Here is an 18,244-nt window from a genome sequence, read left to right as displayed (position 1 = left end):
CTGCTGTGCGGCCATTTTGTTATGATTTTTTCATGTACAAAGCCATAACTCAGGCATATCTCAACCGATTTTAATCAAAGTTGGTACAAGGACATTGACCTATGTCATACATATGCACATTGATTTGTTTTGTGATACAATCCAATATTGCCGCCGTGTGGCAATTTTATTACCATTTTCATGTCTTGAACTACAACTCAGACATGTATGAAGCGAATTTATTCAAAAGTATTTTTATCACAGACCTAATGAAGAGGACTCTATCCTCTCTGAGGACCTGTAATCAAAGTACCAATTAACAAGTGGGGACTGTGTCATCAACGATGACTTGTTACATATATGCTAGCTTTAATTGGGGTTGCTTATTCTGGAAAAGCCATTTTCGCCATTTATAACTCCTGCGATTTTTTACAAAAACGGCCAAAAATAATGCTGGAAGTTGCATTTTAGGGCTTCATCAACATAATGTATTTTGAATCAAATTTAATGGGTAAAGCATTGTCATTCACATTCACACCAGGCTGCGCATATTTGCATACCTATTGTTTATGTTATGCAAATACGCACAAGCTGGCATGAACGCAAGTAACAGGAGAAGATAGTCCCTGCCATATCACATAATGAAAGTACCAAGCTTGGCACTTTTTTCCCATGATTCAAAATACATTAGGTTGATAAAGCCCTACACTGCAACTTCTGGCACTATTTTTGCTGTATTTTTAAAAATCATGTAAGTTATGAACGGCAAAAGTGGCTTTTTCAGAATAAGCGACCCAAAAGCTAGCACATATGTAAAAATCAGCCTCGGTGAACTTCCCCTTTAAAAGCGTTAGCTCTCAGGCACGTACACTGTACCTGTTATGTATCCATCAGGGGATGAGCGAATCCAATGATCCAATGTGTTTGGACACCAAATGTTGTGCTCAGACAAGTTCATTTGCCATCTCTTTAGTCTGATGGACCAGTGAATTCAAGAGCTTATAATATTCACACTTGCGCTATAGGACAAAGTTACCACCAATCACACTTCAGAAAGCATCTGATTTGGGAAAGTTCAATTGGCTTATGTTTCTACTTTGTGATTTTCCATTCCCATTTTTCAGGCTCCTTTGATTGGAAGTTGCCCTCGGAACTTGCAGTCACCAGGGATCCCCTGCTGAGAGAGGTCATCAGTCCAGACTTGCTGCACAATCATCTGAACCGAAGTTATCTCCATCCACATATTGTGTCGTCAATCAGTTTGCCTTTGATCAACATGCTTGGTGTACAGACTCTCTCTGTCAAAAACCTCATTGAAATTGGGAAGGCTGTCTCAGCAAGTGCGCAAGGTACTGTTCATGTACAATCAGTAATTTTTATCTCAGCTTCAAATTACTTAACTTTTTCAACACAGAGGGTGCTATAACATGCATGTGCAGTACTTGGTACCAAGGTCCATAATTCTTTATGAGGAATCTTCTGTGACGGTCTCAATATAGTTGTTTGTAAAAACTGGAATTTGACCTGGTCTTGCAAGTTTTGTGACAGTTTTGTATGCAACAACAGTTTCTAAGACAAGATCAGGCATTTCAAAAAAAGTGTTAACAGCATCAATGCTTTTACTAATCAGTTTTGAGCTTGTACTGAGCCTTTGATGTATTTCAAATGGGATTATTTGTTGATGAAACATTTAACAATTTTGTTACTTTTTAGAGAGTCACATTGAGGTAATTTTGAAATTTTACTAAAAAAACTGAAATTAATGAAATAAAGATGTACTAACTGTAACACTTACTGACTGTACAGTTCATCTAAGTCACTTGACGAAGAGAGTGACAGTTGTAATAATTGGCTGAACTGATGTGAATGATGCCTCCTAAGATGTCATTCAAATTGACTAAATTACAATGTACTTTGTGCAGTTTCAGGAGAAACCCTGTCAATATCATTTGTTGCTAAGTGGCTGGCTTGTTTGCACCGACTCATGGAGAGTGACTACAGTATCCAGGAAGATGATGTCATCCAGGAAGTACAAACCATTCCCATAATTCCACTGTCTAATGGCCAAGTTGTAGCCCTTGACAGATGCAGCGTGTTTTTCCCACTCACAGCAAACAGGCAGGCAGACCTTGGAGCTGTTCCAAAGAACAAGAAGAAGATGGCACAAAGTAAGTAAATTATTGTACAATAAACGTCTTTTCATGGCTGAGGTTTCATGCTTCAATAAAACTCAGCCGAGAAACCAGAATTAGGATAATTTTCACAGCTCTATGACTATTGACAAAGATCATCAAAATGAAGTGTTTCAAAGCTTTGAAAATTTCACCATGACTTGATTGGGTTATTTGATATAAACGATCATATCACTCATTTTTACTTTTACAAAGGTGCATTCCTAGAGATGAGCAAGGACGATCAAAGGATTAGAACTCATACAAAAATGCATTCAACTCAAACTGTCCCATGTATCAAGTATACGCCCCTCAACTAAACAAATGGTTATTTACCTAAAGGAGATTCATGGATAACATGAAAATGGTGCAAAAATTTGAAAAAAATAGGCACGGTCACTCATCAGGATAACAGTGGATTTAAAAAGCATGCTTCAGGGATTACTCAGGCCAAGGTACACATAGAAGCTCATTTTGACAAACGTGATAGTGGTAATATTCTATGTTCTATTACTTGAGACCACTTCAATCTCAGTAATCAGAAGTGGCTTCTCCAATCATTATTCTGTCACTTTTTTGTTACAGGTAGGCTGATGGCACTGGAGAAAGATCTGAATTTAGTTCCGTATGAGTTGCTGTCATGTCTTGATGAAGTATGCAACTCTCAAGTACATAGTGTGTTGATGTCACTCGGAGTTTGTGAAATGAAACCAAGAGAAGTCATTAAAAATCACATCATACCGGTCTTCAAATCTGATCAATGGAAGGTAGGTGTTGTAATCCATAATAGGGTCTTTTACCAACCAGAGTACCACCAAGCTTCTTGAGATTTTAGCCATGTATCCTGTCCGAAAGGCCTTCTTCTGGTATCCAATATTGACATTCATGGCATAGTGGTTTCCCATGTTATCAAATCTTCAGAGTTTTGTGTAGGGAAACCCACTGGAAAAGTTTTTATAAAAATGTATTTCTCTTATTGCCTTGTCATCCTTTACAATGTAAGGTACATGTGTATGTGATCATCTTGAAAGTACAAAGACTGTATGATTTTTCCCTGTGACTGTGTTCAAGAAAATGAACAATTGCAAATCCATAAAGTTTCACAACGATTAAATTTCATAGTTGGAGAGATTTTCACTTTGATTAAATTAATTGATTTGCCAGTAAAACAAGAAAATCTATTTTTATTTATTTTCACAGTGATTTCATTTCATGGGCTTATCAGTCAGTGAAACATATAGATTTCATTTTGAATCTATTAGTGACAATAATGAAATTAAATCCCAGTGACTTATTGCTCATACAGTTTATATTCTCATTTGTGGGGAATCAACATGAGATTGGTGGCCATTTTGAATTGAAATGTTGAGAAATTGTAAGAGTGGCTGTTTGTCCCAAAAAATTCATGTATACTCCAATTGGTGTTGTGATGTTTTGTTTATCTGAAATGTATAATTGTTATATCTGAATCACTAAATGTTTTAAGAGTAACTGATCTTCAAAGATAGCAGTCGTGACACTGAGCAGTTCCCTCTTAATGTACAAGAAGCAACTATTGTAAATATAAATCCAAATTTCTAGCAGATCTGAAAGGCACTACCATGTTACCATGGCAATGTGTTTGGTCTTCTTTCCAGGAGAAAAGTCACACTTTACTGATGGAGTATTTGATTTACATCAAGGAAGAGTCAGAGAAAATGTCATCAGTTTGTAATTTGGAAGAACTGAAGGAAATAGTGAAAGTTGTCACCAACCATGGTTTGGTCAACCCTGCCACTCAACCAACTCACTTTACCACAGATTATGGCAACAAAGTTGATCTGCAGGGACAACTGCCAGGTAAATGTGAAATTTGTAAATCAGATTAAATGTCTTGTGTAGATGTGGTAAAACATTTACTGACCACCACTGTATAATTTTAAACCTTTGATGATGACTGTTTAGTGCAACTTTATCAGCATCATGTCATGTGTGAGTCTGTTACACTTGAGTTCATTTACATCCATAATTCTGCTATGCTAGATATACTTCTTCAGAAAATTGATTTGTGCTGATGTATATCTGAAATACTACATTTGAAAGCCATTGGACAAGCAGAGGAGTTTTGGCCAAAAATGCGAAAAGTTGCTCTAAAAATATACATATGCTAATTGTAGCATTACTTTATAAATGAAGTTATCCATTGACACTGCAAACCAAAGTTTAAAGCATAGACAGTACACTGTTTATGTTTAAAGGTATTGTCAAAGTATAGTTTCTGAAAAACAATGTTTAGCTTCGTCCTGTCTCGAACTGAGAAAGAAATAAAGTGCTGGATGCTTTGATCAGTCTTAACTCAGCCAATTAAACTTTCTTGTCCAATTGCAATTTTCATGTATTGCAGGTTTTCAATGGATCCTACTTGACAGCTGTTATTTGCAACATAGCAGAGAACAGCCACATGTTAACAGCTGGGAGAAGTTTTTCAGTAAGCTAGGGGTTCTTCACTCCCTAGCTATAAAGAAAGAGATGATCACCATTCCAGAGAGTGAAATTGTAAGTAGCAGCTTTTTGCAAGATAGATTTAAAAAATTGATTTTATGAATCAAATATTCAGAACTAAAAGTAACAAGTCATTGATAATGACACAGTCCCCACTTGTACTTAATTACAAGTCCTTTGAGAGGAAAAGTCTTCTTCATTAATTAGGTCTGTGATGAAAAATACTGCGATACAGATGGGGCTTAATGGTCAAAAATGAGTTCCATGGTGGTGAAAACATGAAACCAATGTAAGCCGCCAAACTAATTACAAAAGGTCATTAAAATGAATCAATTAGTACTTAATCAACAGGATGCTGCCAAACATTTTTGCATCCTATCGTAATACTGACAGATTATCACCGGTAAAGTTTGATGCAGTACAATTTGTTTAGACCTGCCTGAGTTATGGCTAAGGACATGAAAAAATTGTAACAAAATGGCCGCCATGCGGCCATATTGGATCACATCGTGAAACAGATTGACATGCATATGCATGACATAGGTCAATGTCCTTGTGCAAACTTTTAATAAAATCGGTTGAGACTTGCCTGAGTTATGGCTATGTACATGAAAAAATTGTAACAAAATGGCCACCATGCGGCGATATTGGATTATATCGTGAAACAAATTGAAGTGCAATGTATGATATAGGTCAATGTCCTTGTACCAACTTTGAATAAAATCAGTTAAGATGTGCCTGAGTTATGGCTCTGTACATGAAAAAATCGTAACAAAATGGCCGCCATGCAGCCATATTGGATTGTATCACAAAACAAATCGATGTGGATATGCATGACATAGGTCAATGTCTTTGTACAAACTTTGAATAAAATCGGTTGAGACGTGCATGATTTATGGCTTCGTACATGAAAAAATTGAAACAAAATGGCCGCCATGCCGCCATATTGGATCATATCGTGAAACAAATTGACATGCATATGTATGATATAGGTCAATGTCCTTGTACCAACTTTGAATAAAATTGGTTGAAATGTGCCTGAGTTATGGCTCCGTACATGAAAAAATCGTAACAAAATGGCCACCTGGCATCCATATTGGATCATATCATAAAACAAATCGACGTGCATATGTATGACATATGAAGTAATCCTTGTACCAAGTTTGAATGAAATCACTCCAGGCATCTCTGAGATATCTGCGTGAACGGACGCACGGACGGAGGGACATGACCAAACCTATAAGTCCCCCCGGACGGTGTCCGTGGGGACTAATAAGGCATTTGCAAGCACTTGTTGAGTGGTACATCAAAAGTAAGATGCCACAGTCTAAAGGGGATAACGTTATACTATCCATTGCGATCATGTGTTTCTAATAGAGTCATGGAGACAAACTGTTTTGATAAATTTAACATCAGCAAAGTTGATGAGAAAGAGAAAGTGAAATTTTACCATAAAGCACACTAACAGTCAATGGTTAGCATTAAAATCTTTCCAAGACTTGAATTACATTGTCATAATAATATCCTGAAAACTGCTGACTTTTATCAGTCTGAGACTTTCTGACCACTGATGGTAATGCCAGTTTAACAATCAGCTTGTGTGACCACAAAAAAAATATTTTTGATAAACTATCACCAGGTGATGAATACTACATAATTTATAACTGGACATTCTAGAAACCAGATCATCAGGTAATTTGATTTATATGCAAATGTTGCATTTACAGATCCATTCTCCCTGGTCACACGTTTACAAATTCTGGCCCAGACCTGAGGATGGTAACTATCGGATTGAAGACTGGGTTTGTGATGAGTTCCATGGTCTTGTCACCACTGAGAATATCACAGAAAGACAGAAACTGTCACAGAGTCAGGTATTGATGAAAATCTTGGAGGAAGACTGGGACAGTAGTTACTCCAAATACACCAATGCTAGTGTATGCAACAAGGAAGGTGTTGCGCTCACTAATACTCAATCATCTTTTGGTATCTATGCGGCCACATTGCCATGGTTACCAGCTGTCCATCATCATCCGAACGGACAGCAAGAAATTCCTGTTTACCTCACTGGTAGAGATATATACCTACATTCAGATGTAGTGTATTCCCTCCTGGCTGATCATGTCTACTATCTTGTCTATGGTATATCCAATACATCCATGGTACAACATCTGCAGATCAAGACAGCTGGTCATATCAATGCGCAAGTTATACTGGACAATCTCCTACACTGGTGTACAGGTCAGTCAACAGTTGAAGAAGCAGAGTCAACCAAGAAAGGTTCTCAGTTTCAGACCAGTCTCGCACACATCTCAAATGTCTACAAATACCTAGAAAGGGAAGGAGCACCATCAACAATACAGAAGTTCTTTGAGAGCTATCCAGCCATCTTTGTTCCAGAGGTTCCAGTTGGACAATTCTATCACAAATCAGATGTGTACTGGCATGACTCCTCAGGTCTGTTTGTGAAATATGCTGCTAGTGCACTATCGTCCAGTATCAGTGTACCCCAGCGACCCCAACTTCTACCTATCTATCAAGATTTGGAAGGTTTCTTCTGTGGACAAGCTATCAAAGTTGACCATCAACCAAAAATGACTGATTATATCGCGCTTCTGTTACATGTGGTCGATATAACAGTGTTACCTGACTATGAAAAGACTCAAGATATCTACCATCTGTTTGCTGTTCTTGGTGAAAAATGTCTGGAAAAGAATTTCCAACAACCAGATGTAACATACATCTCACCCATCTACAGCAAACATCTGCGAGGGATGATAGAGAAGGAGAGAGTGTTTCCCACCAAATCCAATCGTTGGGTCAGCTTAAATGACGGAGTCTTCATTCCTGATGATAAACACATTGAAAAACTCTTTCAAGACAAACAGCAAGTTAATTTACTGGATCTTGGAGAATCCAAAGTCAGTGTTCATGTTTCGCACAGAAACAAGCAATCAAGACAAAAAAGAGGTAGGTCTGAAATAAATTGAGCTCACTGAAATGCAAACTGTTCATTATATTATCCACCAAGGACAAGGTATTTCATTTTCCCCATTTCTTGAGTAGGCAGGTTCAGCTACATGAACATTTTTGAAGATGATGGGGTTGAATTGAAATTCACCGGTATGGTGCAGTTGCAAGGAAAACATTGACATCAATAGTCTTTTAATGTTTCTGGAATTTTGTATTCTTGGCTTGTATTGGTCACTTTGGTCATTTAAATAGTGTTTTTGTTTCCAGAAACCAAGAAGTATGATGAACGTCACCTGCAGACATTCCTTGAAGCTTGTGAAGTGCCACACCTCAGCAAATGCATCGACCAAGAATTCATCACTGAATCTTTCAAGCCGTGTCCGCCTTTGCAGAATTTCTTCCATGACATTGTGCCATATCTGCAGTTGTTTGTTTACAACAAATATGAGGAGGAAGTGTATTGCAAGTTGACAGAGCGCAAAATGGCCAGTCTGTTGCAGATCATGCAGTTTGGTCAGGTCGGTAAGCTTCAGGCCATCTACAGGATGAAGACAGATGAAGCCGTGTTTGTTGTCGAGGATGTTGTCTGCAGTTTGGTGGAACAACGTCAGTTTTACATCGAGAAGAGCTATGTGGAGTCCATCAGGTCATACCCTTTGATCAGGGATCAAATCTGCAAGATGTTCAGTGAAGGCAACCTAGATTGCCAGCAGCAAATGAAGAATTTCCTGAGGATCTTGATGCCATTCCTTGACGGTCAGACAGGAGAGAGCAGGGAAGAATTCTTAGAGAGCCAGGATTTCGAGGACTTGGCTGAAGATGAGGAAAAATGGGAAGTCAGAGAAGCAAGACCTCCAACCCCTCCACCACCTCCACCTCCTCCTCCTCCTCCTACTCCGCCACCAGTGTTAGTGCAACCAGAGCAAACCAAAGGTACTGCTAATATGGGTATAGAGGGCGACGTTCTGATCATAACGTTTATAAATGGAAAAGGGGAGAGGAAATCCAAAATTTGTAGGCGAGGCCGAGTCGAGCACTTTAATTTCGTTTTCCTCTTGCCCAAGTCCAATATTAAAGATTAATGGTCAGTACAGAACCCTTTATTCTCATAAAAATACCAACAAATCAAAGAAAAATCCACATTTTTTTTGTGGAAGATTAAGAGTTTACCTTGTGGAACCTGTACAAGTAAATGTACAGAGTATAAAACAGCAACAGACGTGTTTGTTTACTGTGTGTGAGAATGATATTTAGTCATACTCAAATTTATTCACTTGGGTTTTCACTTCATTAGCACATTTCACTTCACATTAATAAGCCAATGAAACATCTAGATATTGTCAGGGCAAGCACCTCTCAGGGCTGTTAAACATTAAACACAAAAATTTAGCACACGGTCAAGATCATATCATGAAGTTCATACAATAGTGAAAGCATTCTCTTCACTTCAGCAAAGAGTCACTGAACACAGTAAAGCACTGCTGTTTATTTTAATGTAAATTTTGTACATTACAAAAATGTAATGAATCCAAGTGATGAAAATTAGGTCAGATGTATTTCATACCTTTCATGCAGGAGATTAAATGAATCCAAGTTTATGCTTTAATTCATGTTTGGCAAATATTTGTGTATATCTTTTTTTATGATTACACATGTTCAGGGGCTTGAAAATGTCCTGTATATCAAGTATTAATGGTCACATGACCCAAATTGACCAATGAATGTGTCTCACATTGTTGAAGTATGTGACATGGTATCATAATTCTTTTTAATGATGTCTTCTCTTTGTAGTTTTGCAGATAACAAGTCCAATTTCTCAAATTTTCAAAATAATATAAACCTCCCAAACCAACACTTCAGTAATTTGTAACAATAAGTTACTGAATTACTGTTGTGTACAGTAAACTGTGACTTCCCATGTCATTCTGTAGATGATCCAGTTGCTAGTGAGACTGAAACAGATGAAGACAAAGTTTCTGTCACTGGTTTGAATGAGGATGGTACCCCAGTATTGCCATGTTGGCCTCCTAAAGCCGGGGGATATGGTACATCAAACAAAGGTAGAGAATGTGATTTATTAACTGACTTTGTCAAGGAACATTTATTGTTAGGCAAATGGGGTCATTGCAAATTCAAAATTTGCATCCCCATGTAATTATAATGTAAAAAGACACTAGCATAAACTGTGCTGTGATTTAATTTTTCTGACATGTGAACTGACCAACTTTATATGGGAGGATTACATCTATATTTTTCATATCGCTTACCAGGAGGAAAATCACGTGTTGATGAAGCTGCTGAAGCCAGCATCAAGATGTGGCCGCCACCAGCACCATTAGAGGACCGCACTTCCGAACCAGAGTCTAACATCAGAATGGTGAATTCACAAGGCAGTAGGCATGGCGTCAGAGAAGACCAAGACAACCGACATGACAGTCACGGTGAGTTGATGCTTTGGAGTACCTCTACTGATTTGGGATACTGTCTGTATGTTTTACCATGCATTGTGAAGCTATACACTTGAATTTTTGTGTGTTTTAACCATTTGTGGACCACTAGGTGTCCTTCATGGTACCTCCAGGCATGTCATGCACACAAAGGTTGTTTGTTGTTGTCATGTGAAATATCATGGAATACAATCATAAATAATCAGAAACTTACAAGCCAATAATTGTTATGTGCGTTATGATGATCAAATGACTTATTCCAAGGTTTGTTTTACTTCCCCAGTTCCCTTTCATTTGACATGTCATCTGTTTAGTCAACATTAACCCCTTGACTACCAAGGCCAATGTATTCCTATATACCAGGGCCCTTATGGAAATATTGATAAAATCTTAGGTGTGGTCATTGCGTGAACACTGCTTAGAGTAAAAATTAAGTTCGTACTAATAAACCATATATTTTCTGAATCAGCACGAAATTTCCCACCTTTTTATACATAAGTTTTGTATTTCCAGGTCACGTGACTGATCACATGACACATCATGTGACCAGAGTTGGCAAAGAATATGAATATTTAAAGCATCAGGACGTGTTTTGAATCCATAAAATGACGCAAATTTGAATACAGTTGCAATTTTCATGGTATTGTCTTTACATATATGTAATAATAACTACCCTTTACTTTATTTATAGATGTTATCATGTACCTATTTGAGATTTTTCTCACAAAAGGCAGAGTAAATGACCACAAAAATCAGAATCTGACATGATTCTTAATTTGAAAATCAACACAGTTTATACTTGTAAACACCTGCTTTATGTCTTCCTTGCAGAAACATGCATCTAAAATGGTTATGATTTATCCAAAAATAATTCACAATATTTAAAAATACATTTTAGGGAACAAAATATCACATGACCAAACACATGACCAGTCATGTGACCAGTCATATTGATAATATGGCTGCTATAAAATTTCACTGGCGTATAGTAAAAAATTGTATTTCCTCTAGTTTCATTCGCGAATATTGCTGTTAATAGAACATATTTACATATAAATCATTTGTTTTCAATAAATAAACATTTCATTTCATTAAAAAAAACAACCATAAACATCTTCACGATCGTCCGTACTTCTGAAACTGTAAACAATCAGCGCGAAGCTTCTGAGATCAGCATGACCTTTCAGGGTCGAGGTAGTGGGTCACGACATTTGCTTCCGGATTTTGGCCATACTCGGACGTACGGGGGCGCAATCACATTCTGGCCAGATCGGAATACATCAGTCTTAGGCGCGCTGCGTGCCGACGCCGAAATTACGGGATTTTTAGCGACAAAAACGAAGCAAATACGCCTATTTAACTGTGCCGGATATTTCCGGCACTCAAGGTATATGGTAATTCAATATGGCGCCGGATATATCCGGCGCCATAGGTAGTCAAGGGGTTAAGGCTTCAACTATAGCTCAAATTTTCCACTATGAAACTTTCAACCATCCTCTTACCAAATAAAGAATAAAAATCTTGGGTTAGTGTGCAAAGTTTGATACTAGAGTAACAAATTACTGAACATTTAACCAATATTTGAAATTCAAAATGGCCGCAATCCTAATGTTAACTCTGTGGGAAAAGTAACATTTTTGATGATCAAAAAACTAAGCGGGTGAAAATTTTCTTACTCCAAGACCTTTAAACTGAGCAGTAGACCAGAAAAGTACAGTAACTGTAAAATTGTGAGTCCAAACATACTCCCTTTAATAATAGTCTTTTTTTTATCACAACTGGAAGTTGTGATATAGAGGTGGTTTCAACCGGTGTTTGATGTCGTCCATTTCCGTAAACGACAAAAAGTCAAAAACTGCTGAACAGACTGCGTTGATATTTGATACCGATACATAGACTGGTTCCAAGGTTCCAATTCCGAAAAATGGAGCCAAACGGAGTGCCGGTTAGATAGTTTTGGGAAATTTCTAACCCCCCTTTTTATCTAATTGATTTTAGGGGTCTTTCATATATGTATTTTGGAATGTACACCAATCCTGCATTGTGGACTGTTTTATGAGTTGTTGAACAGAAATTAGGTTTTGATGAATGTTAGAAATATGCAGGATGGCTGATTCGAAGTATAAGAGATTTCTATGGTCTTTTAGGCATCAAAAGCATTAAAAAAAACGTATTTCATAGTTTAGATTCTCACTTTTGAGATGTCCCTAGGCATTTGTTAAGTAAACATCCTTGAGTCAATATACAGACTTTGACATTCCAGAGATTAAGTATCCACAACCTTACATGTTACAGTCTTTCACTACAATGGTATGGCCCAAACCCATTGTTATCAATGGTGAGTGTGGACCTGTCTACAGGAAATTGGGGTGAACAGGTTAGACAATGACGTTACAAGTTGTAGGTTAGTTATCAAGGTAGCACCAGCATAGAGTCCTGAGCATCTGTCCATGTGTTCTCACAGCAAATTACAGGGAAAAACATTATTTGAGAAGTTTCTCTCCTTTAAATAGAAGTATATTACAATTTAAACCTGTCATGGATAGATTGCTCTCAAATGATCTGAAACACAGTTATTGCCCATTAGCAACAAATCTATAGCAAGATTTATGTAAAGTTCATGAACTTACACAAGGTATAAGACAAAAGATGACCATGACTTTGCTACTTTTCAACATTTATTTCAATCAGATTTCACCAGCTTAGTGTATAATTTTGTAATCTTAATTACTGTCAACTTAGCTTTACTAACTTATTCATACCTCATTATTCTTACACTACTGTTATACCTTATAACCACAAAATTTCAAGAGATGCATATATGATTGTCACTTAACAAACAATTTACAAATATGTCTTCTGCTTTTTCTCCATATACATATACATACATGTCTCTTTTCTCATAAAAATGAGCTTAAAATCGCAATGTGAAAAATAGTCTTTCAGCTATATGTTGCTCATTGACTTCGTGGTCTGTCTAATTCACAGTGAGTGTGGTTGTTAATAAATGCCGATAATACTAGGCGGTCATTATGTCCAAGCGCCGTTGGCGGTATTTTTTAACATAATGACCATAGGTCATTATCACATCTGGAAGTTGTGATATAGGGTTAGCTTCAACCGGTGGTGGACAGTGTCCATTTTCCGTAAACGACAAAAAGTCAAAAACTGCTGAACAGACTGCATTGACATTTGGTAGAGATATTCAGACTAATTCCAAGGTTCCGATTCCGAAAAATGGAGCCAAACAGAGCAGCGGTTAGATAGTTTTGGGAAATTTCTAACCCCCCTTTAACTAATTGATTTTAGGGGTCTTTCATATATGTAGTTTTGGAATGTACACCAATCCTGCATTGTGGACTATTTAATGAGTTGTGGAACAGAAATGAGGTTTTGATGAATGTTACAAATATGCAGGATGGCTGATTCAAAGTATCAGAGATTTTCATGCGCTTTTGGTAATAAAATTGATAAAAAACAACATATTTAATGTTTTAGATTTCTCACATTTGTTATGACCCTTAACATTACAGACTTGATGACATAACTAGCTGCTGGACCTGTTTACTGGCGCATTGATTTAAAGACAAAGATCGTTTTATTTTGTAATAAGGACGTGTGATTTCGTAAAACATAGTCTATTAGCCTGGAAATGTGATTTTTGCGAATATTGCTTACCCCACTGACAAACAGTGTGGTTTGAAAATGGCTGGAATTCGCTACTTCGGGACTTTGTTTTCTGTGTGCATTTACTGACAAACTCCAAACCCGCAGCACCTACCCATTCAGTATTTCATGTACAGGTGTACCCAGAGATAGAGTAGTTTCACAATGTGCCAGTTGTGATCAAGTGCCATTGGCCCTATTTTTCAATCTGTCAAAGTTACACAAATATTTTGCTTGTTTGTTTTAAATGTGTATTTGGAGTATATTGTGAGTTGTTTTGATCAGAAACATGTGTTAAACAACATTATACTGGACACTTGGCCAATAGATCATTATCAGGTCTGAGATGATTAATTGGTTTAAGGTGACAATTATGCCTAAAATGTTAGGAAAATATAATCCACTGAAATTACAGAATTGGGAAAAAAGTCAACATGAAGTTTGATTCCAAAGTTGAACACTAGTCCATTGTATTAATACTTAAACATTTTTAAATATTTTTATTGAAATAGATGCTCCACCTGCAGAAAGACAGAAATCAAGGGAATACACACCTTCATCAGATCTTGTGAAAGGTGAGTCAGAAGACAAACAACATGGCCGACCAACTGACAGTCTTCCGCAGAATGAGACATCAGGACGTGAAGAGCTTTTGCCAGGTGATCAGCAACATCATCAACGACAGGCAAAACGTGAGTCTAGCAGAGATGAGTCGATTGGACAAGCAGACAAACAAGATGTTAACCTTGGCAAAGAGAACATGGAAGTTGACCAAATCAAAGACAACAGTGGACCAAGCGGAGATACAGAATTTGAAGGGAAACCTAAAAAGAAGGGTTTTACAAGGAAATATTTTAATTTCACTCAACCGACATGGAAGACACAGGATTTAGATGATGCTTTGGAAGAGCTTGGCACTGGAGATGCGTTGATGAAACAACTTCCAACAGATGCTATCTTGGAGGACTCGGATGACCTGACTGTGGTTGGGAAATGGGGTGAAGCTCTTGTCTATAATTTCCTGCTCCATCAGAAAGAAACCATGGACTCTGATGATACTGATGTTGAAGTCATTTGGGTAAACGAGCAAGAAGAGTCCGGTCAACCCTACGATATTGAAATAAAAGTTCGTAGTACAGAAGATGGCATTGAGGAGAATGGAGAGGTAGAAATCAAGGAGTACAGCATTTACATTGAAGTGAAAAGCACCAGAACCAAAGGGAAACAGTACTTTGAAATTTCATCTCAGGAACTCGCTTTTGCTGAGAAGATGCAGAGCCAGTTTCACTTGTATCGTGTTTACAATGCCGGCAGTGCAGACAGAGTCAAACTTTGTCGTGTTCCGAACCTGGCCGAGAAGTTGGACACTAAGACAGTGAGACTCTGTATGTTTGTGTAGATGCCTTTTCTGTGCAAGACCTCGCTCATCTGATAGAAATGCAATAAAGCTTTTAAATAATTTAAAAACTTCTTTCTATGTGTATGTGAAGGTGCAAAGCATACGTAAATTTACCATTCTTGAAACTGGTTTTTAATTATCAACAGAATTTAAGTAATGCGTCTATAATTTTCTGTAGATTTTACTGATTAGTGATATTTTCAATAGACTGAAAGCTTACCATTAAGAAACAACAAATATAAAAGGAAATAGCGAACGCTCAACTTTATATCAGTTTTGAATTGTTAAGTATGATTTTTGTATCCTTTTGTTATGAATTGAAATATGTACAATAGCTGTTTTCTAAGCATTCCATTACAAAAAAAAATACGTCGTTCAGATACCATTCCAATCAATTTTCAGATAATTTGAAATCGGATATATACAATGCATTGTATTATATCATCTCTTTCTTCATTTTGAATGTGTACATGTAATTTAAGATGCATCTTAACCAGCGAGCGTTAGCTGAAATGTTCCAACATTGAAGCAATATTTTATACCAAGCCTTTGACACTTTTATACTCGTTAATTATGTATCATGAACTTTTTTTTGTAATTTTTAATAGCATGTTTTTTTAAGTAGGAGAGTGTTTTTGTCATTTACGTGTCTTTGTTTGCTACTTGACTTTACAGGCTAATGATCTGATAAACATCTCGTAGATGTCAGCTTTGAAAATTCTCTTGTCCAGATGAGTAATATGTCCACACTCTCCTTGCTCATTTGCAGTGCTGTATATTTTTATTTAGAGGCAAAATGTGAAGACCTTCATTGATTGTTGTGTAAATTTGTCTCAGTTCAAGAGTTTCCTAACTGGATGAAAAAACTGATCAGATCTTAAAGGCACACTTTCTGACCCAAGGGTCTAATTGTTCATAGTATAATTCCATTCCTATTGTAAACCCATTGTAAAGATGTATCAAACATACACTGTCAGTATTCATGGTAGCGATATTTTTTCTGTCAGGCTCTACTGAAAGCAATTCAATGGACAAACAGTTGTGTTTCTGGACCAATGCTAGCATTTTCACAGAAGAGCACATATTAACTTAACTATAAACAAAATGAACATCGAGAACTTATAGTCTTTTCAGTCTCTTAGACCAAATTACTTAGCAGTGTCTGACCGTTAACAAATCAGGTTCAACCCTTACCCCCTCATTTTCCTGTAAAGAGGTCCAATGTTGCCATTCCGAACAATGAGACTGGCCCAAACCATGGCAGCGAGAGGGTTATTATCGGAGTGGCATTGTTGAATTGATAGCTTTGAAATCTGAATATAAATAAGAACCAATGTTACTGGCACTCTTTTTTTTATACATTAACATGTGCCTCTAATGAAATGAAAGAGGCTACGGAAATATGACCAAACTTTCAATAGTGTAGTTAGTTATGCTGCAGAACATACATCAATATAATACAGAATTTATAAATTATTATCTTGAGGATATTAATTTTCATATATTGTTACTTTTTTACATATGTTACAAAGAGAGAGATGTACATGTAGTGTTTAGTATTCACAAGTGTTTTTTCCAATCTAATTACGGTGTATTTCTTATGAGATGCTGAACACATATCTATATTACCCCATGATTTTCATCATGCTCAGAAATAATATGTCCTTACTCCATTTAAACAATTCAATCCCATATTTCAATGTAAACATTACTGGGTTGCATAGTCAAACTCAGTAGAATAAATCTCGTATATATTTGATTTTGTAGTTTGAAAAACAGTTGAGACAATGTGGATTGTACTATTGTTTTTAATTTATTCAAATTTTAAATTTACATTAAATGTAGCACAGTATCTACCAATTTTACTGAGTATGTCAGCCAATTAAAATGAGAAGAAAAACTGATATTAGATATGTAATCATGTGAAATCTATCCATATTTAAAAACAATCCCACATATAAAAATATTGTTTTTAAGAAATTTATATTGAATTTTTTCAGATGACAAATATATATCAAAACTCTTTCCCAATGACAAAATCAACACCGCAGACATATTCTGTCAAAAACTACTCCCCCAGTAAAGAAGATACTAATAAAAGTCAACACCCAGCACTTTTTGCTTTATGTTTACAATACTTAATTGTTTTTTACAAGTAGTAATAGATATATAGTGGAATAAGAGCAGTCTGTCAATGTCCATGTTATCAAAAGCAGATCATTTGTCCCGACTAGAATTCATTTGTCAACAATGACATAGCGTATTGTACCCAGTAAGTTGTGTTGGATAGGCTAACACTGTCAACACACTTTCGTAAGAAGAGGAAAATGAACATGTTTTATTGAAAAAATAATGAAAATGCAAACACAGTTCCAGGTATTGTGCCTTTAACTAGCAACTATCAACCATCTTGTACAAATACTGTTTGCTCTGCATAAAGAAGTTTGGTATCACGTTTTGTCAATTGTAGACAAGTCATGATGTTAAAATGTAAACCCTGAATTTGTTCATCTTTCAAATTAACTTATCTGTATATGCAGGTGGCAGTCTTCAAGGAACACAAACAGGTTGAGGTCTGGCCATAAACAATAGTGTATCAATTCGCATGACCTTTGATCAAGAACTCTGTCTGTAAAAATGTGGTCATATTCATTACTATGTAACAACAAATAAACAAACAGGAAAGAGACCATTTATCTAAGCTGTCGTAAAAGAGCTGACAATTGTAGCAACGTGGATATCTTGTATAAACCTAAGAACATGTAAAAGCTTTGCTCTCAGATGAAATAATAAAAATTCTGAAAAATAGATGGCAGTCGTATTGTTTTCATCATCATATTTCTATGTCATGACAGTTATTGATCACATGAGAAAAACTACCTGTAGATTCTCTTTGTTGTCTGATCTACATTGGAGGAAACAAAATGGACATCACAGCACAAGGTATTTTTTTTATTCAATCCATCATCCAAGAGGCATAGCCCAATTACAGGATGAGATCAAATGGAACAATGAGGAGTAAAGTGCCTTGCTCAGGGGCACAACACAATAATAGTCTTGAACTCACCATCCTCCGACAGTGAGTCTGTTACTCTAGACTTACTCAATCTTGAACTCACTATCCTTTG

At 36.6% G+C, this 18,244-nt stretch overlaps 1 protein-coding gene across 2 annotated transcripts in view; it reads left to right on the top strand.

Moving 5' to 3' along the window:
* The window catches only part of LOC139148329 (uncharacterized), a 38,645-nt gene extending 20,721 nt beyond the window's left edge, over positions 1-17,924 (top strand). For both annotated transcript variants that reach the window (XM_070719715.1, XM_070719716.1), the window contains exons 18-27: positions 1,104-1,328; positions 1,902-2,147; positions 2,736-2,917; positions 3,788-3,989; positions 4,534-4,685; positions 6,359-7,601; positions 7,872-8,537; positions 9,536-9,664; positions 9,875-10,045; positions 14,230-17,924. In XM_070719715.1, coding sequence (XP_070575816.1) covers positions 1,104-1,328; positions 1,902-2,147; positions 2,736-2,917; positions 3,788-3,989; positions 4,534-4,685; positions 6,359-7,601; positions 7,872-8,537; positions 9,536-9,664; positions 9,875-10,045; positions 14,230-15,116 — 4,103 coding nt within the window. In that variant the 3' untranslated portion in view covers positions 15,117-17,924. The remainder of the gene's footprint in view (positions 1-1,103; positions 1,329-1,901; positions 2,148-2,735; positions 2,918-3,787; positions 3,990-4,533; positions 4,686-6,358; positions 7,602-7,871; positions 8,538-9,535; positions 9,665-9,874; positions 10,046-14,229) is intronic.
* The last annotated feature ends 320 nt before the right edge of the window (positions 17,925-18,244 follow it).

Source organism: Ptychodera flava, chromosome 13 (assembly GCF_041260155.1).
Source record: "Ptychodera flava strain L36383 chromosome 13, AS_Pfla_20210202, whole genome shotgun sequence".
Classification (NCBI taxonomy): Eukaryota; Metazoa; Hemichordata; class Enteropneusta; family Ptychoderidae; genus Ptychodera; species Ptychodera flava.
This window is presented reverse-complemented; position numbering and strand designations above follow the sequence as displayed.